General features: G+C 42.8%; 1 protein-coding gene across 13 annotated transcripts in view; it reads left to right on the plus strand.

Annotated features, from left to right (window-relative positions):
* The window catches only part of PTPRT (protein tyrosine phosphatase receptor type T), a 1128992-nt gene that overhangs the window by 957928 nt on the left and 149595 nt on the right, over positions 1 to 21469 (plus strand). For 8 of the 13 annotated variants that reach the window (XM_037743358.1, XM_037743363.1, XM_017542238.2 and 5 more), the window contains one exon: positions 10105 to 10134. The exons of 4 other annotated variants lie outside the window; for them this stretch is intronic. In XM_037743358.1, the coding sequence (XP_037599286.1) occupies positions 10105 to 10134 (30 nt within the window). The remainder of the gene's footprint in view (positions 1 to 10104; positions 10135 to 21469) is intronic. One more of the 13 variants, XM_037743360.1, reaches the window with a different exon arrangement.

Consider the following 21469-nt stretch of genomic DNA (forward strand, 5'->3'; position numbering starts at 1 on the left):
TGTGTGACTTTTTGGGAGGGAGGAAAAGGCTTTATGTTTCCAGGGTGGGAGCAACTATAAAGTGAGTCCTTTGTGGTGGTTTTAACCTCCTCTGAGTATTTTCATCATCTTTCATGTCTATCAAAACTGTCCATCAGACCAGGTATCACATGATCACCATTTCTCCCCAAGAGGCAAAACCTGGGCATTGCATGTTGGGGAGTGCTAATCAGTGTTTACATATACAGTATCTTTTGAAGAAAATAAGACATTTTTTTGGCCTAGTTGATTGGAACAATTTACAAATGGAGAGAAAGAGAGAAATTGCACCTAGGCCTGCACTCTTTCCATTAACCTACAGTGTCTTCCTGTGTCTAGAGATGCCCCAAAGGACAGTGAAACTCTTTGCACCTTTTCTGTCCCCAGCTGCCCCAGCCGCAAATATATATATGTATGTGTGCATATATATTTTATATTAATATATATATATATTAGTACATACTACACTGACTAATTGAGCCTGTTACCAACTGACTGTTGGCCAGAATACTGTCTACATCTACCTGAAAGGAGGATGTATTCAAGTCAAAGAAACTTCCAAATAACAGGCTCATCACATAGCCCAGGATCCTGGTGTTAACATCTTCTCAGTGTCCTGTGATCACCTACAGTGCTTGGACTCAGGAGTTCTCAGAGGATAACACCTGCTGCACCCCCTCCACTAGCTTAAGCTTGCCTGGGTCTTTTCCCTGCCTTCCCTAGGCATCAACATTGTTGCTTTCTGGGGTTTGTTTGTTTGTTTTTTCCTGTTCCTAATACATTCAACTGACTCAAACTCTCCCTAAAGCTGTAGCCACAGATGTTTCCAGCACACATAAGATGTCCCCAGTTTTTCCCTCTGAAGGGTTTGTGATCATTGACCTTAGAGCTTCCTTGCCACTCTCCAAAGACAGTCCTTCTTATCCTGTTAGGGGTTCTTTTGTGACACAGAACTAGAAGACAGGCAGATAATGGGCTTGAGATCCAAGGATGAAGGGAAGGTTTTAATGGAAAAAAAAAAAAAGCTAAAGTAATTTACATTTAGTAACTGAAAACAAAACAGAGAGAGGAGGGAATAGAGAGAAGAATATCAACAAAACCTGAGAGGTGTTTTGTTATGGTTGCTTGGTTTTGTTTTGTAACTGGGGGAGGGAGATCTTGAGAAATGAAAAGCAGAAAGGGATATGAGATGTTGGTGGGCGATTTAAATGGAATTCTCTTATAGTTTAAAGAGAAGAAAATTAAAGTTTAGCATTCCTTTTGCATTACCTTTGGCTGTTTGAACTGGGCTTTATTGAATGTGGAGCCATATGGAATCAGGATTGCACGGACATGCACAGGATGGTATGAGCATTGTAAGAAGGGATCCTGGAGCCCCTCACTGACAGAGTTAACTACCAGGGTGCTTTTAGCCACACCAGATACAAAATATCCATCCTTATGCTGTCACTAGATAGTGGCTCCATCTTTTTCTTCTGGATCTATTGATCATATCTAGAGCTCTGAATGTTCTGTAATGGGTACCCCATGTCATTATGTAGTAAAACGTACCTCCTTGTTGTGAGCACCATGTTAAGTCCTGACCTAGGGGAAGACCTTTCTTACTGACTCAGCACAGCAGTCCTGATCATCTTCATCCCTGGCGTTCTCCCACCTCCTCTAAAGTCAGTCATCAAGAGGTCGCATGACCAATTCTATGTTTTCTTAATACCGTGGAGCACTGTGTGTCTTTCTTGCAAATTAAAATGAAAAGATCGAGCCTTATTGCCTTAACCAGTATGTCTCCATAGTTGAAGGTGTTTATTAGCCACTCACTTATGAGAAGCTCTAGAATTTAAGGTTTGTGGAGTGTGGAATTACATGTATGTGCACACAAGTTTCATATAGTTCAATTTTATGCCGTCGGACACACTTCCTGGAGTTCTGAACATGGCCCCTTAAACTTAAAGCATGGCCAGGCATTTATGCATAGGGAAATACCAAAGACAAGTTATGCGGGACTTTTCGCAAGTTCCACACTCCTGAACTTGTCTGGATCCCACACTAACCTGTCCATCACATTTTAATTTTCAGATGAGAACTAGGAAATTTTAGGGAGCTATATTCAAAGTTGGTGCCATCCAAGGTTCTAGCCAGACCCTATCTCCTCCCCTGCTCCTCTGCCCAGCTCTTCCTGGTCCAGCCTGAACTTTTTGCCAAACTTTCCTTGCCTGTCCAAATGGAAACTTCTGTTCCAAGAGTATATTGGGAGTGTCTTGAGTATAAATATGAGTGTCTATTCTGAAATTTTATATGCATCTCTGGTTATACATTTTCTGTGACTTGTACCTGTCCTCCAGTATCTCCCAGTCTAATGGATGCACAACTTGTAGCTGTGGACAAAGGATCAGAAAAACCAAACCCAAATTTTTAGTCCTGTTGATTTGCTGTTAATCTTGGAGAAGCAACTTAACAAATCTCAGCCTTTGCTTTCCCTTCTATGAAAGGTAGCCAGTTTTATGGGGCGATTCTAAAGATCAAATGAGCTAATTATTGGAATAGGCTTTGTTCCCTGAACTGCCTAAGGAATTACAATGTGCAATATCTACAGAAACATTTGTCTCCACATGACCATCAACTGTACCAAGCCAGCTCCAAACCCATTACTAATATGCTAATGGCAGGGTTGCAATCAATGCTTACACACTAACATAATTTGCATCATTTTCCATTTAAACTGCAGCCATATTCTGATTTTAATCTTCCTAATAATCATAGTAGAGTAGGTCTGTTGCTTGTTTGAAAAGAAGAAACTGAAGTGCAAAGAGGTCACATGAGTTGGCGAAGGTTTTGAGTAGAGTTGATATGGAAACCCAGTATCTGTGTCTGCAGAGCTCGTGCTGCTAACTTCTACTCTGTCAGCCCAAGGAGACTGACAGGAAATAAGCAAATCCTGGACTAAGAAACATGGGCTCAGATTCTTTTCCTCTCTGGGGCTTGGTTTTCCCAATTTCACTATATTCTTCTTTGTGCATGCTGATTCCCTGAATGAAATGTCCTGAGATTCTCTTGACCTACAAAGTTCCTATCATGCTCTGACTCTCAGCCTCTTGTCCTTCCAAGTAGGACTCCCAAGTGTTACCATCTCAGCAAAGCCTTCCCACCAGCCTCCTACCCCAGGAAGATTCAATGATGCTCCTCTGCATGCAGCCACTGTGCCATACACACAGGTCTGCATTTGTGTATTTATCACACTGCCCGGTGGTTGTAGTTTTGCTGGCCGGAAGCTGGAAATGGCCTAAAAGGAAGGGGTTCCTTCTGCTTCAGTCCCCTCTTGCTAGAGCTCCGTTATCCATATCATCTGCCTCTGGACATCTACCTTGAAAATCCCTCAGGTATTTCATTTTCAAAGTCAAAATCATTACCTACTCCCCAATCTTCATTCACAGGCACTACCTCCTATCCCATCATCAAACAGATGGGAGTCCAACACCCTGGGTTCTTTACATTCTCTTGATCACATCTTCTCTCTCTCCCTCTCCCTCTCCCTTTCCTTCTCTCTGTCCACTATCTTTTCTCTGGGTCAGACCTCTTTAGCCCCATTGCATGAGTCTCCTCACTGACCTTCCTAACTGCTCCCCACCCCTCCAACCTGTCCTCCACACTGTAGCCAGCATCATGTTCAAAAATAAAGCTTGTACTCTCAAACCTGTCATCTGAAACCCTTCAGTGGCTTCTTCTCCATAACCATGGTTCACGAGTGGAAGTGAGGGAAGAAGCACCTAAGTCAACTGGGAACTTTGTCAAGTGGTGCTGTCTCCCTGCCCCATAGGGAAACAAGTTTCTTAGTTTTTCTTGGCTTTTTAGTTTATTTCTTAGTTTTTCTGACAAGTCTCCTAAAGTCTCACCTCTACTCCATAAGTTTTGCTTATGAACTTTCTTCTTCAATGCCTGTGTTTCTCAGCTGCATGTGGCCAGCTATTACCCATGTTTAAGGGCTAATTCAGTAGCCACTTTCTCCTGTAAACCTTTCCTGACCTTTGATCTAGACAGAATCTCTTCACATCTGGATCCCCTCTGTGAGGACCCATGTTATTTTCTGCCTTTGTATTCACAACGTATTTCCCTTCTAGACCATCAGCTGTGTATTCTGATATATCCTCATCTCCAGTGTGCCTTGCAAATACTAAGAATTTCCTAAAAAACAAGTTGAATGAGAAAGCCCAGTGGAATTAAAACAGATCAACTCTCTATCTGTTGTACAAGAGAGCGTCACTCAGAGAACAGACCTAAATGTCAATTTCAGCATCGATGGTGTGTGCACCAAGTCCTGTGGTGGGAGGGTGGCAAGGCAAGGCTGGAGGGCAGTGTGTGGAAGATAGGCCATGGTCTGAACCTTCAGAGGGCACATTGTCTACCCAGAAACAAAACAAAACAAATGATGAGGCAATCAGAAAAGTGAACTCAGGCCAAGCTAAAAGAGGCAGTGCATAGTAGTAAAGGATACTACACATCAGAAAACTGAAATGCAAGTAGAGTTTAAGGAAATTGCCTGGAATCACATAGCTAATAAATGGCTGAAGTGAGTTCCAATTTGGACAGTCTGATAATGGAGGCCACACTCTGAAACATCATCTACCCCGAATTAAATATAAAACAGGACCTGCTGAGATACCAAATTGTGTGGCATAATTTTGAGTGATTTGTTGAGGTAGGAAAAAGGCCCAAACGCCCAAACAAAATGTGTCATCTTCTGTTCATCCTGTTCTAAACTGCTCCTTCCTCTACACCTGAAAATGGAATCCTGCTCTTTCTGCTTGCACCTACGTGGGCAGCCACATAAGCTAGGAACGTGGAAGTCCTCTTCCGTATATTCACATTTAATCACCTATTGATTTTGTGTCTTAACCACCTTGCACACTGACCTTTCTTCGCCATCCCCATGGCCATTGCAAAGGAAGCCCCCAGTATTTCTTGTGTTGGCCAATCAGTGATTGTGTAACCGCAGTCATACTGCCTTTGACTTTCTCCTCACCCTGCTGCTAAAATTAATCATTGACAACAAATATTTGGCCATGTAATTTCTTGAGTTTTCCCTGTGACCTATGCACAGGACTGAGACCAAGCTCCTCAAACTCTTTGGGAACTAGCCCTTCCAACATCTTGCCATTCCCACTGTGTTAACCCACCCACCCAAACCTCAAGCTCAGTTCCATCTGCCTAAAATTGCCCTTTCCCTCTCCTCCATCTGACTTCTTTTTTACTGTACCACTCAGGCATCCCAGATTCTGAGACATCTTGCCTGCTTTTCCTCCTCACCCCTAACCCCAGGTATGGACTCACAGCTCCCTGTTTTGACTCATCGTACGAGTTATCATGACAGAAGATAATATAATAGCTGTTAAGATAGGCTCTTTAAATCAGACTCCCTGGATTCAAATCCCTGCCATACGACTTAATGACTATGTAAATGTGAGAAAGTTGCTTAACCTCTCTGAGTCTCACTTTTCTCATCTGTGAACAGGGATAATACTGCCTCATGAGGTTATTGTGAAGATTAAATAAAATAGTTCATGCAATATAATTAAAACAGTACCTGACACATAATTGATCTCCTACTATTTAAGTGACAGCTTTTATTATCATCTGCTTTATAATTTGCTTGTCTGGCTCTCTCGTCAGACATATGGGCTAGATTAGTATCTCATTTGTCTTTCTATGTCTACTTGACAGAGATAAGGATATAGGCCCTTGAGAAGTTTCTCAATTAATGATGGAAAGATAGATAGATGATGGATGGATGGATGGACCTATGGGCTCTATAGATAGGTGGGTGGATGGATGGTTGGATGGATGGATGGATGGATGCATATATGCATGGGTAGGTTTTTGGATGGACAGATGGATAGGTGGCTGAACGGGTGGGTTTATGATCTAGATGGATGGGTAGATGGTCAAATGGGTGGTTAGATAGACAACTTTGTCCCGTTTAAATTGTATGGAACAGAAGAAAACTGTGCCTGAAGTCAATCTTGTCAGCTATCTCAAATAAGGTTCTGCAGTCTGTGATTTATTAAGTTTGGGGTTATTGTTTTGTTTTGTTTTGTTTTCTGAGCACAGCTGTCTTCCTGCTCAGGATTTTTTGTTTCAGGCAATCTGTTACTTGCAATATCACTGTATCCTTGTAAATTTAGACCTTCAGTAAATCGTCTTCAAGGCTTAGAAAAAAACACACACGTAAACTTTTTTGGTCACAGAGGAAAGACCTGTGATACTTGACCTAGAAGATTTTTCAGTTTAATTGGTAAAAGAGATTCAATTAATAGAAGTTTGTCAGTTACCATTATCCTAGAGTTGCCTTGCTGCTGGGTCAGAGATAGCAGCAGGAGGGCTTTTGATGACAGCCAGGATAACTCAGAAAAACAACTTGGACAAGGTGATCTGTGGTTTGAAGGTGAAGAAGGAACCATGTTTTCTTGGCTCAGACAGAAGCGAATCCTGAAGGCTGACAGCAGAAAAACTAGAAGGTCCAGAATGCTCAGTGTAGCCTGAGGCTGAGGAAGGGGTGGCTGCTGACAGTGAGGAGGCCCAGCTCAGAACGGAGACCTTGCAACTGGTCCAAAGATACACAAAGCCTTTGACCTAGTGAGACGTGGACTTATAGTCTTTTATTCCTCAGCTAACAGTGAGAGTCATAATATCTGCTCCTCAGGATTGTGGGGAGGATTGAAAGAGATAAGACATGTGACATCCCAGTGCCTGACTCACCAGATTTCTCAAGATATATCCGTTTTCATCCTTCCTTGAAAGCAGTACAGGCTTGAGGTCAAGAACGTGAGCTATAAGCTTTAGAGCCATGTTGCTATCAAGTCCAGTTACTAGCTGTGTGATCTGAAGTGACTTCTCCTTGTTTGCCTCAGTTTCTCCATCAGTATAGTGGAAATGGCAATAATACCTATCTTTTAGGGCAGCTGTGAGGAATACATGAGTTAATGTGCGCTGAAGCTGAGAACAATACCTGAAACATAGTAATTGCTGTATAAGTATTTGTTCTTTTTTTTTTAGAGAGTCTCACTCTGTCGCCAGGCACCAGGCTGGAGTGCAGTGGCACAATCTCGGCCCACTGCAACCTCTGCCTCCCGGGTTCAAGCAATTCTCCTGCCTCAGCCTCCCGAGTAGCTGGAACTACAGGCGCACGCCACCACACCCAGCTAATTTTTGTATTTTTAGTAGAGTTGGGGTTTCACCATGTTGGCCAGGATGGTCTCGATCTCTTGACCTCATGATCTGCCCGTCTCAACCTCCCAAAGTGCTGGGATTACAGGCTTGAGCCACTGTGCCTGGCCTGTTCTTATTTTATTATTCGTAATGAGGCGAACACTTTGTTCCTGATGACCAGATTGAGAAGCACTAAACCTTATATCTGTGGATGAGGTGCAGACAGAAACCACCCTTTATGGAGCCCAAATACATTCCAGATGTTTAGATTAATATAATATCAATTTACATTAATATAATTTACATAAAATTCTTTATATATTACATATCATATCTAATTTGAGTATAATTTAGACTAATATAATGCTAATGCCTATGGTGATTCTTGGGAATACATAATTATTGCCCCCAACCTTGAGATAGAGCAACTGCGACTCAGGGCTGTTTAGTGACTTGTTCAAAGCCATATGGTTAGTTAAGTGGTGGTCCTGAGATGCTAAGGCTTATTGCATTTCCACTCCTCAAAGCTGGTTGAGCTGTCAGTCATCTATGCCATCCACCTTGGTGCATGGATCAGGAAAAAGAGGTCCGAAATGAAGAAGAAGAATTTACTTGCCCAACATGTCACAATGAACAACTGAAAGATCTGAGATTAGAACACTGGCGTCTTAATTATCAGCTTCGTGTTTTTGACAATGCGGAGAACATAGGCATCCCTATAAGTCTTGATCAAATGAACCCTGAGTTTTAGGTCCCAGAGGAATCACTTTCCAGGCACTGAACTTACCAGCAGTGAGATGGTGAAATGATCTCCTTATAGTGCCAACCTGTATTGCTGGCGAGGGGGATTTGATGACTTTCTGTGGGAGCTTCCAGTTCCCACTCATCGTAGTCCTCAGCTCTTCACCCTCTCATCATCTAGGGCCACTGTTCTTTCAGTCTGGGATATTGAACAGTTTTCTTTGTGGCCAGATCTTGCTGCACTGTGGCTCATTTTCCCCAGTTCAGCCCCCTAAGGAGGTGTGGGGCTTTCCTTCTTCTGTGGCTTCTTATCTTTTAGAGTCACTTTCCTTCTGGGGGTGTAGGGTTGGGCTTTGCCAATTGATGAAAGAAAGACTAGAGATGGCCCTACCTTTCGAGCTTTGGGTATTTTTTACTTGAGATTGAAAAATTTTAGGCTCTGACAATGTGTCCCTCATTCTGCAGTTATAAAGACTGTGTTTTCCTGTACCAAGCAAATGGGATAATAGTTGCAAGTAATCAAATCATTCAAAAAAAGGAATCCTTTCTTGTCTACTCAGGTGGGTATTTGGAGGCCTGAATGATCTAGCCATTTTTCTCAATCTACGAATGTATCACTTATTGTCAGTATAGCTAAATCTGATGTGAAATAAAAACATTCCTATTTATTTTCTTACAACATATGAAAAGTTATAACAAAGGGAATATCATGATTTTATTTGAGTTTTGTGATTGTTTGGAAGCCAGGTGCCAGTAGGGACATTGGAAAGAGATTGAAAGCAGTGATTTTTCAAGCTTTCTTTTGGAGAATGGAATTCTCAGCCATATGATATCTTAAATGATACTCCAATGTATAAAATAGATAAAAATGGAGGTGCTTTGGTGGATGGTGGGGCCAGCAGCCTCACCTGCTCAGTACCTCCTTCTTCATTACACAGGGGCTGCTATAGCTCCCCCAGATTTCTGTGAACACAGTTTGAAAATTACTGATCTAGTTTAATGTGCCTAAGGGACAGATGCAGAAATGAAGGCACAGAGAGTTTATTCAAGGTCAAGTCTATTTAGATTGAAGGTTGGAACTCCTCCCTCTCAGTACAATGCTCTTCCATGATAAGGCTGGATTTTGTGCTGGTTGTCTACGGTCACAAAGCAAACTACCCCCAAAATTTAATGGCTTAAATAACAACAGTTATTTATTTTTCTCATGAGCCTTCACTTTGGGCAGAGCTTAAAGGGAATGACCTATTTCTGTTCTGTAATGTCAGGGGTCTCAGCTGAGATAACTTAGTTGGCTGAAAGTAGAATGGCTGGGGGCTGGTGGGACATTTCTTTCTCTTTATGTAGTCTCAGAGGCTCTCCTGGGAGCTCTACAGCATGGTTGCCTCAGGGAAGTTGGGCTTCTTATATGGAAATTGAGGGTTCCAAGAGAGAGTTATGGACAGAGCTGAGAGGCTTCTTTTTTTCCCTGGCTTGGAAAGTTCCAGAACATAATTCGTACCACATTCTGTTTACACAGGGCCAGCCCTGACTTAGTGTGGGAGGACACTCCATAAAGTCCTGTACACTAGGACGTGCAGATCACTGGGGAGCCATCTGGGGTGCTGGCTATATGATCTCCTTGCTTTGGGTATGACCTTACTAAATAGATTCTGATGTGAGTTTATGTGAAGCAGAGGAGACAGAAGAAGTTATTGTAGCATTGCTTACATCACAGGACATTATCATATGGAAGAGTGGTAGACTAGTCCTAGGAAGCCACAGAGAGCTGATCCAACACACACCACCCTGCCCCTGCTGCCCACACCAAAAAACAGAAAAAATCATAATTACAAGGAAGTTAGTTTTAGTTGACCATAAGGAAGAACTTTGAAACAACCACAACAGTCAACATGAAACTTCCTGTGACAGGTCATGAGTTTCCCTGTTATAGAAGAGGTCTTTCTTATTTCTTCTACCACTGGAAATATCTGATTCTCAGTGAAGATGATTAGTAGAGGAACCTGCATCTCCTTGAGCTTAGGGATGCTAAAATAATATGTGCATTTCTAAGAATCAAGATTTCATTAAAAATCTAATTCTTGTTTGTTTGTCTTTTCTTTTTCCCCCATTTTGGACATTTCCTTCATCTGACTGCCCATCAATATATAGAAGAAATGCTTATTCCTACTCCTATTACTTGTAAGTATCGAGCTGGTATTAACTTTGCTTCGTGCCCTGTAAGGGAATCTGTAGCATGCATTTCCCGCACCAACCAAGTGTCTGTTAGTTTCTCATTTTCTCTTCTGTCTAAGTTGTCTGTAGCCTTAAAGTTTTTATTTTGCATAAATGTGTTTCACTTGAAAGTGCACTGTCATTGTTCAACTTCGTTATGTTTCTGCCATCTTGGATTTTTTTCTTATTTTTGGAGTTGTGAAGGGCTGTTTCTCCTTTGTAAGTGCAGTTTTCTAGTTAGGAATCCCTGAATTCCATCAAGCAGGGGGCCAAATCCTCCTGCAGGACTTGCACACATAAGACAGAATCACATTCTTAGCAACTTCTGAATCCATTTGTTTCTACTTGAAGAATGGGTAGCCCTGGGGGCTCAGAGCTTAGAAAGGAATTCATTGGCTGTTTCTGCTATTTCAGAAAGTCTGCAGGGATTCATGACCTTATCTAGAACCAGCCTCACAGGTGAAAAAAACATCCAGTGTCTTTGCTTTGGGCTGGGAATATATGTTTGGTGTTTAGCATTATCTCATGTTATCAATGCATTTTATTCGGAGTTACAGATGGGTGCTTGCTTAACTGTTTTTTACACTTGATAAATACAAGTGATTTTTTTTTTAATTAATAAAACAGAGGACTTGGCACAGTGGCTTACGCCTGTAATCCCAGCACTTTGGAGGCCAAGACGGGCAGATCACCTGAAGTTAGGAGTTTGAGACCAGCCCAGCCAACATAGCAAAACTCCATCTCTACTAAAAATACAAAAATTAGCCAGACATGGTGGTGGGTGCCTGTAGTCTCAGCTACTCAGGAGGCTAAGGTAGGAGAATCGCTTGAACCCAAGAGGTGGAGGTTGCAGTCAGCCAAGATTGCGCCATTGCACTCCAGTCTGGGTAAAAAGAGCAAAACTCCATCTCAAAATAATAATATTAATAATAATAATAATAATAATAAACAGATTCTGAAAACAAAGGAGTAAGGGAGAACACTGTACAATAGATCCTTGGTGATAAAAAGTTAGAAAATCTCTGAACTAGTCCCACATTTGTATTATGCAGTTTTTTTTTTTTATTTTTGGAAATTGAGGTCCAGAGAGGTCATAGGAACATTATAAAGAGATTGAAGGATGTGAATTCATTGCACATCCAGCTAGCAAAAGAATAGGATTAAAACAGCGAATGCCTGGCTTCTGATAAAGTGCATTGCCTAGCACTCCATGTCTTCCCTCACCTCTGGCAAACTCAGCTTTATGAGAGAGGTTGTCCCTAACAGCATTACCTGCTGAAGACTTCACATATAAAGACGGAGCCAACAAAAGGCTGCCCCATCCCCTCTGCTCAGTGTTCGGTCCACAGGTCTTTAGGGCAGGTACTACCACCCTCATGTTATATGGGAACAAATGGACCCCCATCACCAATACTGGAAGTACCAGATCACTTATTTCATGTGTTTATTCATTCATCCCACAAACATGCTTTCAACATGCACATTATGTTTTAGATAGTGTGAATGAAGAAATGACTAGCACCCAGAGGTTCACCCTCACAGTATGCAAGCCTATCTGAGAGACTAGCATAAACTCACCTATTGGAAACGTCAGTTGAGAGACACCTCTACATACTGTGGTATAGGAGCACTTCGTTGAGTGGCAAATTTTTATATATGCAATTTTTTAAATCGTACTTTAGATTCTGGGGTACATGTGCAGATCATGCAGGGTTATGGCATAGGTACCTAGATGGCAAGGTGATTTGCTGCCTCCATCCCCCTGGTCACCTATATCTGGCATTTCTTCCCATGTTATCCCTCCCCAACCTCCCCAACCCCTGCGGCTCTCCCTTAGACACCCCCAACAGACCCAAGTGTGTGATGCTCCCCTCCCTGTGTTCTCATTGTTCAACACCTGCCTGTGAATGAGAACATGTGGTGTCTGAGTTTCTGTTCTTGTGTCATTTTGCTGAGAATGATGGTTTCTAGATTCATCCATGCCCCTACAAAGGACAATGAACTCATCATTTTTTATGGCTGCATAGTATTCCATGGTGTATATGTGGAATGGCAAAATTTTTATGTGGCAAGGGATAGTTATCAGTGCATTGAGAGATAGTTTTACCCATTACTGAAAAAATTAAAATTCGGATTAGAGTAAACTGCATCTTCAAAGGCGTGGAGGTACAAAACAATATAGTGAGTCATTGCTATGGTGGAAAGAGAATGAGCTTCGGGGGTGATACAGCTCTGGGTTCATATCCTGCCTCTATCATGCACTGGCTATAGTGCCTTGGGCAAATTTTCTGAACTTTTTGAGTCTTTTTCCTCTTAATTATAAAATCAGGGTAATGATGCCTGACTCACAGAGTTGCTGTGAAGAGGAGATGAGATGATTTTGTAAAGCGCCTGGCACAAAGTTGACACTCGTGAAATGTTAGTTTTCTTTCTTTCCCGTTTCAGAAACCACAAGGTTTATAGCAGGAATGGTAGTCCCTGGAAGCCCCTCTGTTCCTCCAGGGCCTCTTAGGGCATTCATGTTCCACAGCAGATGTAGGCATGCAGGACACATCACCACCTCTGGTACCTCACTCCCATCTCCCTATCAGCCAGTTTGCCTATCAGGGTCTTTGAATGCCCACTTTATATAGTGCTGTGTGCTGGGTGCTGGGGTGGAATCCAAGATAAGCGGTGTGAAAAGACAGGGGACGGATCTGCACATACTTGCAGTTCAAGGTGCAGTAATAACCACAGGCCTTTCAGTCGGTGCAGACAAAGTTCTATGCCACAGGTCCCAGAGCAGGAAGCTCATACCAGCAGTGGGATGCAGACGCATCTAGACAGGACACAGGGTTTCTATAATTATATTCATTTTATATTCACCAACCCCAAGGCCCCCATGAGGGTCATATATCTTATGTCACTGCAAATAGCCTGCCTTCCATAGAGAAACCTTAGGTGGTTTGATTTTCTCTTAAGCACCATCTTCCCATCCCATCTACCACCAAGCACTTGTGAGAGATGAACCAGTTCCTAGACTTAAAGGGATTGAATGGGTAAGGTATAATTAATTATTAAGACAGGAGGGGAGAAGAGGAAACCCCCACCACATGCCAAGTATTTTGTACATACATTAGCTCAGTAAGGGCTAGGGGATGAGGCCCAGGAACTGACCATGATTAAAGAATCAGAAGAAGAGAGGCACTGGCAAAGCAGACAGACAGGCAGGAGAAAGACATAAGGCCCAAGAGGAGAAGGCTTTTGCAGCAGGAGTTGGTTGGCCATAGCAGATGCTGCAGAGGATGGAGGTGGGGACACGGCCCTTGGACACGGCCCTGATATTTGGCTGTCAGAAGTCACTTGTAAAGGTTTTAGGGGTGAAGGTTGAGTAGGAAGCCAGCCTTCCCGGGGACCATGAGTAGAATTACCTTTTTCGTAAAACAGAGGAGAAACATGATACCAGCCACCTTAAAGATCAGAAAGTCCTGGGCAGAGATTTAGTTATAGTGGGGGAGCCTGGGCTGAAGGAAGGGACTGAAGATGCTGGAGGTAGGGGCTATGAAAGGGAAGGCCTGGAGGCGAGGTGTCTGGGGACAGAGAACAGTATAGGCGGGAGGAGGGACAGGCCTTGGAGACCATAGGAGTGAGAGAGATGCGTGGAAATGAGGAAAAAGAAGCAGAAAGGAAATGATGGCCCCCCATGTGCTAGTATATACCCCGAGGGGGGCCTTGAAACCTCAGTCCTTAGCGTATGGACCATGGACAAGCAGCATCAGCGTCACCTGGGAGCTTGTCAGGGATGTAGTATTGAGGGCCCCAGACCAGACCCCTGAATTAGAATCTGTATCATAACAAGATCCCGGCTGATTCACATACATGTTAGAGAATCACTGACTTAACTGGAGTCTCAGTTGTCTTATCTATAAAACAGGAAAAGTAATGCCCTCCTCATAGGTATCAGGGGCCACCTGGTCCTTTCAATGAATAAACACTGATTTCATTGAAAAGCTTGGTTAGCCAAAGTGTGTTCTCTCTTTAACACACTTTGGCTAACCAAGCTCTTCAATGAAATCAGTGTTTATTCTTTCCACAGATATTTGTGGAATGCCCTCTACATACTAAGCATTGGACAAGCTTCTGGATATACAGGAGTTAGCACAAGTAAAAATCCCTATACACGTGGCGCTTTTTTAATGGAAGAGGTAGAAAGTAAACAACATATATAACAAAAATAAAAAGCACGTTATGTAATGGTAAGAGCTAAGAAGAAAAAATAAACTAGGGAAAGAGGAGATAATGTATGGATTGGGGAGGAGCAGAGGAATTCTATTTTCCCCCAAAACAGTGAGGCCCTCAAGTGCTCTCCATCATTGAAAGTATCCCTATACAAGTACAGGGATCCACAAATATATTCTGTAAGGAGCCAGACGGTAAATTATTTTGGCTTTGCAAGCCCATGTGTTCTGTGTTGCATCTCTGTAACGCTGATGTTGTAGCATGAAGTCATAGCTACGTGTATGAGTGTGGCTGTGTTCCAATAAAACTTAATTTGAAAACAACAGGCAGTGGGCCAGATTTGGCCCACAGGTCACAGTTTGCCAATTTTTACCCTAGAGTTTTGAGGGTAGGAAGCGGGTGAGGTTCAAGATTCCTCCTGCTAACTGAGCTCCTGCCATGTACTTTATCCTGTGCTTGGTATTGCAGGCACAAAGGTGAATAAGGAACACCCCATATCAGACTACGAAAGGGCAGAAGTTGAAAGGCATTACCAGTTGGTCCCTACAATATGGTAGACCTTGCCAATGTTTATAACAAGCCCTGCAAAGTCTATGTTATTTTGTGGAATTTATTTAGATGTGAAGACTGAAGTTTGAAGACTTGTGTGTTATTGCTCAGAGCCAGAATGCAGCAGGGTTAAGTTTGAACTCAGGACCCCATGACCCCCAAGCCCTACCCATGCTTCTTACTAAGCCCTGTTCTTTGGGCGGTGGGGAGACTTCTGCCTGGACCAGGTGCTTGGAGCACGTCAGCCAGGTTGCGGAAGAGTCAGGTACCAAATACAAGTCTGTCTGCCCGTAGGGCCTTGTTTCTGTGTGTGGCATCAGTGCCCTGCTAGATACAAGAAGTGATAGCTATTCTGGGCTGGCAAGGAGGCCCTTTTGGGGGGGGGGTGGCAGTCCTGTCTCTGCTGTCCTGGGGGTTGGCCACGTGATGTGGCTGGTCTTCCAAGCAGTGCTGTGCACAGGCAACATGCTGAGAGCAGTCGGAGCTCAGGGCATCAGAGGTAGCCAAGGGGTTAGAGCAAGAGGTTGCAAAAGGAGTGCAAATGACCAAGATAAATAATAGCCCAGTAAAAATGGAGCTATGGAACAGAGAGATCTGGGGACCCAGGGACACAGGAAAATTTAAGGTAAGGCCCATCATTGTCTCTCCAGTATACACACACAAAAATGGAAATAATGTGGGTTTTGGTGTCAGGCCCGTTTCACAATTCTAGGCCCGCATTTCCTGTGAGATTGTTTCCTCCTGGGACAGTAGTACAACCACTCTGAGCCTCAGTTTCTTCATCTGGAAAATCAAGATAACAGCGGTGACTTCGTAGTGTTTTGGTGAAGGGCAATGAGAGAGTGTGTAGAGTGGCCAGCACAGTAGGTATTTTACAAATAGCAGCTGTAATTCCTCACATTCTGAGCTGACAAAAAATCCTTCTCTGAAATTTTGCCTTTCTGTAGTAAAGCAGCCCCCAACCACTTTAATTGTTCAGTGTTTGCCATTTTAAAGGCTATTACGAGTTGGCATATGTCCACAGGTTAATTTACCTCAAGGTGTGTGATAGGCACAGTAATTGTTTTGAACAGAGGCATTTTAGCGTAGTAGTTCTTGAGAAAGCACGAAGATGTTTACCAGTTGTTCTGGCTGAGAGAGATCACATAGCTACTTCACTTAGCTTTGGACAAATGCCTTGTGCAAGTGTCTGTGAGGGAGAAAATCATTACCTGGGCTGGCTTCTGTCTGCAGATACTCCATGGGACTCCTGGGCTCTTCCCATATCCTTCCAATCTCCTCCATCTCAGTATATTCAAATCCTACATCATTCTTCAAAGTCCAGATCAATCACTGCCTTCTACAAGAAGTCTCCCCTGATTCTCTCCACCCGTGGGAATGGCACCTTTCTCTGAACTGCAGTTGCTTTATATTATTGGCAGGAGCAAATGTGTCTTAAGGATGTTGCTTGCTCATTAGGTTATTCTCCATGGAACTCCCAACATATACAGAGTCCCAGTAAGTGCCTGCGGTAATGAGCGCAGGAACAAAATGAATTTAGAAGACATACAGCTAAAGTCAACAGGGAGGTACTCTGCTCTTAAAAAGGAAAAAAGAAGACGTCAATTTTTAGGTATCTCTAGACTTTGTACCTTCCTTGCTTCTGTGGCTTTCAGGCAATTTTTGCTTCTGTTTTTGCATCTGTGTAACCTGGACAAGCCACTCGGCCTTTTCTGAATCTCAGTTGCCCGATATGTAAAACAGAGATGAAAAATACGAACCTTACAGAAGTCTCACAATGATTCAATGGATGTAATGTAAAATGCCTAGCACATAGTAGGTCCTCACCAAAATAAGCGACTGCTCCTTTCTTCAGATGCATATGCCTCTTAAGATCATCAGCTGCTGTGAAGCAGATATCATTGCTTCAATATATTTAAACAGGCTTTTAAAAATGATTCCATCAAGAGATCCTCAAAAGTTATTGAATGTAATTTATCAGCCACTTTGAATAAAAATGAAGAAAGAATAGGAATAGAAGAAAACTATTTAAAGATGCCAAATATCAATTACCAGCAAATATCAAATTACCAACAGCAAACATGTTAATAGGTGAAAATGTAAGACACTACCATGCAGTCAAGACAAAAATGATTACTAGCAGTGTTGCTGTTCACCAAAGTGAGAACCTTGGTGGGAATTCTGATTCCCAAGCCTCACCCCCAGATCTGCTCAGTCTCTTTAAAAGCACAGCCTGGGAATCTGCATTTTAACAAGTATCTCAGATTCTTATTTTCCATGCTGACTTTGAGAACAACTGTAATGACATCCTCACATCACTCTGATTTAAGTGTCCCTTTCACGATGTTTATCCCTGCAATGCATTCTTCCTGGAATTCTTCCTATCCCCCTTGTGTGCCCAGAAAATTCTAGTATCTTTACAAAGGGAGTATCATTGTTCTCTACTTCGGAGGCCCCCTCCAATTTCCACAGACCATATCCATAGTGCTGGGCTCATATCTTTTTTGTTGTATTCATCTTTCATTCCTTCACCCATTGACTTACTAATTCACGATCCCTTCCCAGGGTATCCTGCCCTTGGCATCTTTGCATGTCGGTCTCCATGTAGAGAGAATTCTGTATTACTCACTCATTCATTTCCCAATGACTAGATCAGTGCCCAGGACAAATCAGGCATCATAAGATTGTGTTGACTGGATGAATGAACATACATGAGTGGATGTATGTGTGGAGGTAATATCCTTCCAATTTTGTTTTGCCTCTCATTGAGTTATATTATTCGATTCTCTAGAAGTTAGTTGATACCCATTTTCACTTACTTTGGCCTATGGTGATGATAGAACTTTCAGATCACCTATTTTGTAGTCTTACATGGGTTTTAGGTTTAGAAATGTTGCATTTGTACTTGCATGACACAATTATAAATGTATAAAATTAATGACTATTACAATGGGATATATTTTTTAAATTATTTTTTTTTGGCTGGGCACGGTGGCTCAAGCCTGTAATCCCAGCACTTTGGGAGGCCAATGTGGGCGGATCACGAGGTGAAGAGATCGAGACCATCCTGGCCAATATGGTGAAACCTCATCTCTACTAAAAATATAAAAATTAGCTGGGTGTGGTGCATGCACCTATAGTCCCAGCTACTCAGGAGGCTGAGGCAGGAGAATTGCTTGAACCCGGGAGCCAGAGGTTGCAGTGAGCCGAGATTGTGCCACTGCACTCCAGCTTGGTGCCTGGTGACAGAGTGAGACTCTGTCTCAAAAAAAAAATTTTTTTTTATTATACTTTAAATTCTGGGGTACATGTGCAGAACATGCAGGTTGGTTACACAGGTATACATGTGCCATGGTGGTTTGCTGCACCCCATGAACCCGTCATCTACATTAGGTATTTCTCCTAATGCTGTCCCTCCCCTAGCCCGCCACCCCTTGACAGGCCCTGGTGTGTGAGGCACCCTTCCCTGTGTTCATGTGTTCACAATGAGATATTAATAGATGTAAATGCACTGGGCTAGACCATGTGTACTGATAGATTTGGATGGGGATTGCAACTGAACGGATGCTTCATTGTTTACTCTATTGAATTGGAATCTAAACACATCAATCATGCATACCAAACAGAGCAAATCTATACATCAGAGGCTCTGTCACTTTAATCAGGGAAAATAGAAATGAGTGTTTTCACTCCAAAGGTGGCAAAAGATGTTTATACTTCAGTTATAAGTTTATACCTAAGTTTACGTTTTATTATGTTGGTGCAAATGTAATTGTGGTAATTACTATTAAAAAAAGGTAAAATGTACCTTTAATGGCAAAAACTGCAATTACTTTTTTATAGTAATAACTTCTTTATTATTATTATTACACTTTAAGTTCTGGGGCACATGTGCAGAATGTGCAGGTTTGCTACATACACGTGCCATGGTGGTTTGCTGCACCCATCAACCCGTCATTTACATTAGGTATTTCTCCTAATGCTATCCCTCCCCTAATCCCCCAGCCCCCTACAGGCCCTGGTGTGTGATGTTCCTCTCCCTGTGGCCATGTGTTCTCATTGTTCAAATCCTACTTATGAGTGAGAACGTAAAACCTCAATTACTTTTGCACCAACCTAATAATACCAACCATGTATTAGTGATGTCTTGAGGCTTAGAAAGGACTGTCTATGACTCTTAATGCTTCTACCTCATAAATATATTTCAACTTTATAAAGAAGGTTAATGAGAGTGTGGGAATCCTCTGCTGACAGAGAGGAGTACCTTACTGAAATGTGGTTAGAAAGAAAATTCCTATGGAGGACACTGATATGCTACTCAGATCCCCCTTCAAGAATGAGGGCACCGGGCATGGTGGCTCACGTCTGTAATCCCAGCGCTTTGGGTGGCCCAGGCAGGCAGATCACCTGTGATCAGGAGTTCCAGACCAGCCTGGCTAACATGGTGAAATCCTGTTTCTACTAAAAATATAAACAAACAAACAAAAAAAAGCAGCCGGGCATGATGGCACATGCCTGTAATCCCAGCTACTCTGGTGGCTGATGCAGGAGAATCACTTGAACCAGGGAGGCAGAGGTTGCAGTGATCTGAAATCATGCCATTGCACTCCAGCTTGGGCAACAAGAGCAAAACTCCATCTCAATTTAAAAGAAAAAAAAAAAAAGAATGAGGGACTTTGTTCTACATTTGCTTCAATTGATACTGGCAGATGCCCAGGAAAGGATGGTTGCCCAAGGAAAAACTTTTTAGAATTTGTGCATTATCAGCGGGCAACCAAGTAATGACCCCAATTCGTTGGTATGCAAAGCATTCATAGGCAATAAAGAGTGCATTTCAGGGGAGGGAACTCACTTGTTTGTGACACTAACAGCCCCCTTCAGAACTTGCCCTCTGGAGCCGCCTCACCCAGTGTCATCCACTCACTGATCAATGCGGAGATGTAAAAGCCACCCCAGCTTCAAGGCTTCCTCTGGGATTGGTTTTAGCCACAGCTGCCGCTGCATCACCATTCACCCTTTCCTCTGCCCACTCTTTCTCTTTCTTTTTACCTTCCCTTTCCTTCCCTTTGTCTGTCCCCTTCCCTTTTATCTATAGGTGAAGCTTCCCCAATACATCTCCTGCTTGTCAATCTCTCTCAGAGTCTGATTGTCAGAGAACCCAGCTTGGGACACTCCCACTGGCTTTTCTGGAGAAAAGTGGGTTCACTCCCCTGAAATACACTCTTCATTGCCTATGAATGCTGCATACCAACTAACTGTAGTTATTACTTTGTTGCCCACTGATAATTCGTAAACTCTAAAACATTTTTCCTTGGGCGATCATTCATTCATAGGCATTTGCTGTTCACCTGTGCTTGTACGGGACCTGGGAGCCACCAGAGATCTTCATACCTAGCCCCTGCTTCGGGGAACTAAAGATGTATCACAGAGAAGACTGTAGCAATACCCTTTGGCTGATCCAGCTGGGGAGAGAACCAGGGTCAGAAGTGCCCAGCCACATTGTCCCCTTAGCATTATGTCTCCAAGGCAGGATTGGGTTTATTTGTGAAAGCACTACATTCAGCAAGCATCTCCGAAATGGGAATGACTTACAGCCAGAGCTGTGGCAAAGATGGTATCCCGAGATGCACAGCCTGGAAAATGGCTCTATAAGTGTTTCAAAATAGTGCTTTTAATGGAAGGAAATTAGTTAAGCCCCACAATGTTGATGATGATGATAATGATTGCATTTTGTTTGTTTTTAGGGCTTTGTCTCTTTCAAAGTGCTTTCCCACTTATTACCTAGTTGTCTAGTTAAGCTTGGAGGTATTTTGGAAAACATTAGCTGGATGGCTGTGCCAAGCAGGAAAAAGCCCTGAGCTTTCTGGCTCCACAGTTTTAGATAACTCACTAAATTCCATCCCAACTTCGGTTTCTCATCTGTAAAATGGGAATCATAACACCTACATTTTACAATAGCTCTGATGTTTAAGTGACATATTATTTCATTCATGAGCATTTACTCAACAATTCCATTGTGCTAAGGCAAGAAATTTGTTGAACCTTTAGTAAGAAATATTCTCTCAATGAGCTCACAGCTTAAAAGGAACTTGGGCATGTTAACCCAATGTTACAAAATAATGTTGCAAGTGCATGAAAAGAGGAACAGTGAAAAGGCAACAAAAGGGAGGAAGTCACTGATTCCACTTTGAGGAGAGATACCATGGGTTAACCAGCCCAATAAAGTTTCTGGTGTAAAATAGATGCAAGATGTTTCCTTAAAGAAATGACTCATTCAGCGGGCGGGTGCCTCACACCTGTAATCCCAGCACTTTGGGAGGCCAAGGCGGGTGGGTCGCTTGAGGTTAGGAATTGAAGACCAGCCTGGCCGAGATGGTGAGACCCCATCTCTACTAAAAATTAGCTGGGTGAGGTGGTGCACACCTGTAATCCCAGCTACTCGGGAGGCTGAGGCAGCGGAATTGCTTGAACCTGGGAGGCAGAGTTTGTAGTAAGCCAGAATTGCACCACTGCACTCTAGCCTGGGCCGGAGAGT

This window comes from Cebus imitator, unplaced genomic scaffold (assembly GCF_001604975.1).
Source record: "Cebus imitator isolate Cc_AM_T3 unplaced genomic scaffold, Cebus_imitator-1.0 Scaffold141, whole genome shotgun sequence".
Classification (NCBI taxonomy): Eukaryota; Metazoa; Chordata; class Mammalia; order Primates; family Cebidae; genus Cebus; species Cebus imitator.